Below are 1,438 nucleotides of genomic sequence, written 5' to 3'. Positions count from 1 at the left end.
ATGGATTACAGCTCTTGCTCTCAGCTGCTAGTACTTGCAATACTAGTTTTGTTTACTTCGGCCCAAAATATAATCAATGCAGCTTCCAACGGAGTTTTCAATGTAATTGACTTTGGTGCTATGGCCGATGGCATTAGAGATAACAGTAAGGCTTTTGAAAATGCTTGGAGAGAAGCTTGCAATTGGAATACCTACAGCACAGTATTGGTTCCACCAGGAAAATACTTAGCGACTTCTGTTGTATTTAAAGGTCCATGCAAAGCTCCAATTTCATTCCAACTTCAAGGCCTTATCCTGGCTCCCCCCGGTCTGTCAAAACTAGCCGATAAGGAAAGCTGGATCACCTTTGAATCCCTCAGAAGCTTCACTCTCACCGGCGGTGGAACTTTCCATGGCCAAGGCCGAACTGCATGGCCCGAAAATGAATGCCACAAAAATTCAAATTGCCAGCTTCCCATTGTAATTCTTGCAACACTTTCTTATTTGTTTATTTATTACATTTATGTATGTGTTTGTTTTTTAATCTTTATAATGAAAAAAAGTTTGACAACTGCTTTGATTTTCTATTTTGCAGTCGATACGATTTAATAAACTGAATGACTCGACAATCACTGGGGTGCAATCTGTTGATAGCAAGTTCTTCCACATTAACATCTTGGGTTGCTACAATTTGAAGCTGAATAAAATTAACATCTCTGCACCTGATGATAGTCCGAATACTGATGGAATTCATATTGGAAGATCAAATGGCATTGAGATATCGAATTCAATAATAGCCACTGGAGATGACTGTGTCTCTCTTGGTGATGGCAGTCAAAATGTCTTGGTGTCTGATGTTTCTTGCGGACCAGGACATGGGATCAGCGTTGGCAGCCTTGGAAAATATAAAAAGGAAGAAGATGTAGTTGGATTGGCAGTCATCAATTGCACTTTCACAGGCACAAGTAATGGTGTGAGAATTAAGACATGGCCTGATTCTGAGGATGGAAAGGCTTCCAATTTCACATTTGAAGACCTTTTCATGAATAATGTGGAAAATCCCATTGTTATTGATCAGGAGTATTGCCCACATAACCAATGTAACATAAAGGTACAGAAAGATTAATTCATTACTCATTATTTGCTTATATCTCTAGGTTTATGCACAAATCTCGTCTTGACATCCTAACGTTAGCTAATATTTACTAATTACCCATTTTAATAGGTTCCTTCACGGGTGAAAATTAGCAATGTGAGATTTAGGAACATCCGAGGAACTTCATTAACAAAAGAGGCTGTTAGAATTGTTTGCAGCAAAGAGATTCCATGCCAAAATGTTGAGATTGGAGACATAAATTTGGTGTATAATGGTATTGATGATAAGGGCCCGGCAATATCTTCTTGTTCAAATGTTAAACCAACTCTTGTCGGAAAACAGATTCCAGCAACTTGCGTCTAA

At 38.6% G+C, this 1,438-nt stretch overlaps 1 protein-coding gene across 1 annotated transcript; it reads left to right on the top strand.

The window, feature by feature from the left end:
* Positions 1 to 1,438, top strand: LOC112100007 (exopolygalacturonase-like). Its single transcript, XM_024187573.1, has 3 exons — positions 1 to 459; positions 575 to 1,090; positions 1,205 to 1,438. Exons 1-3 carry the CDS (start codon positions 1 to 3, stop codon positions 1,436 to 1,438), a joined length of 1,209 nt encoding a protein of 402 aa, XP_024043341.1.

The sequence above is a fragment of the Citrus clementina genome, unplaced genomic scaffold, assembly GCF_000493195.1.
Source record: "Citrus clementina cultivar Clemenules unplaced genomic scaffold, Citrus_clementina_v1.0 scaffold_9, whole genome shotgun sequence".
NCBI classification, from domain to species: Eukaryota; Viridiplantae; Streptophyta; class Magnoliopsida; order Sapindales; family Rutaceae; genus Citrus; species Citrus x clementina.
The sequence above is the reverse complement of the archived record's forward strand: the minus strand, read 5'-3'. Positions and strand labels throughout refer to the sequence as shown.

Bases quoted from the DNA above. Each gene is read 5' to 3' on its own strand.
- LOC112100007 (XM_024187573.1), top strand. From the start codon at position 1: ATGGATTACAGCTCTTGCTCTCAGCTGCTAGTACTTGCAATACTAGTT. The intron at 460-574 runs GTAATTCTTGCA...TCTATTTTGCAG, and splicing joins CAAATTGCCAGCTTCCCATT to TCGATACGATTTAATAAACT. The intron at 1,091-1,204 runs GTACAGAAAGAT...CCATTTTAATAG, and splicing joins ATAACCAATGTAACATAAAG to GTTCCTTCACGGGTGAAAAT.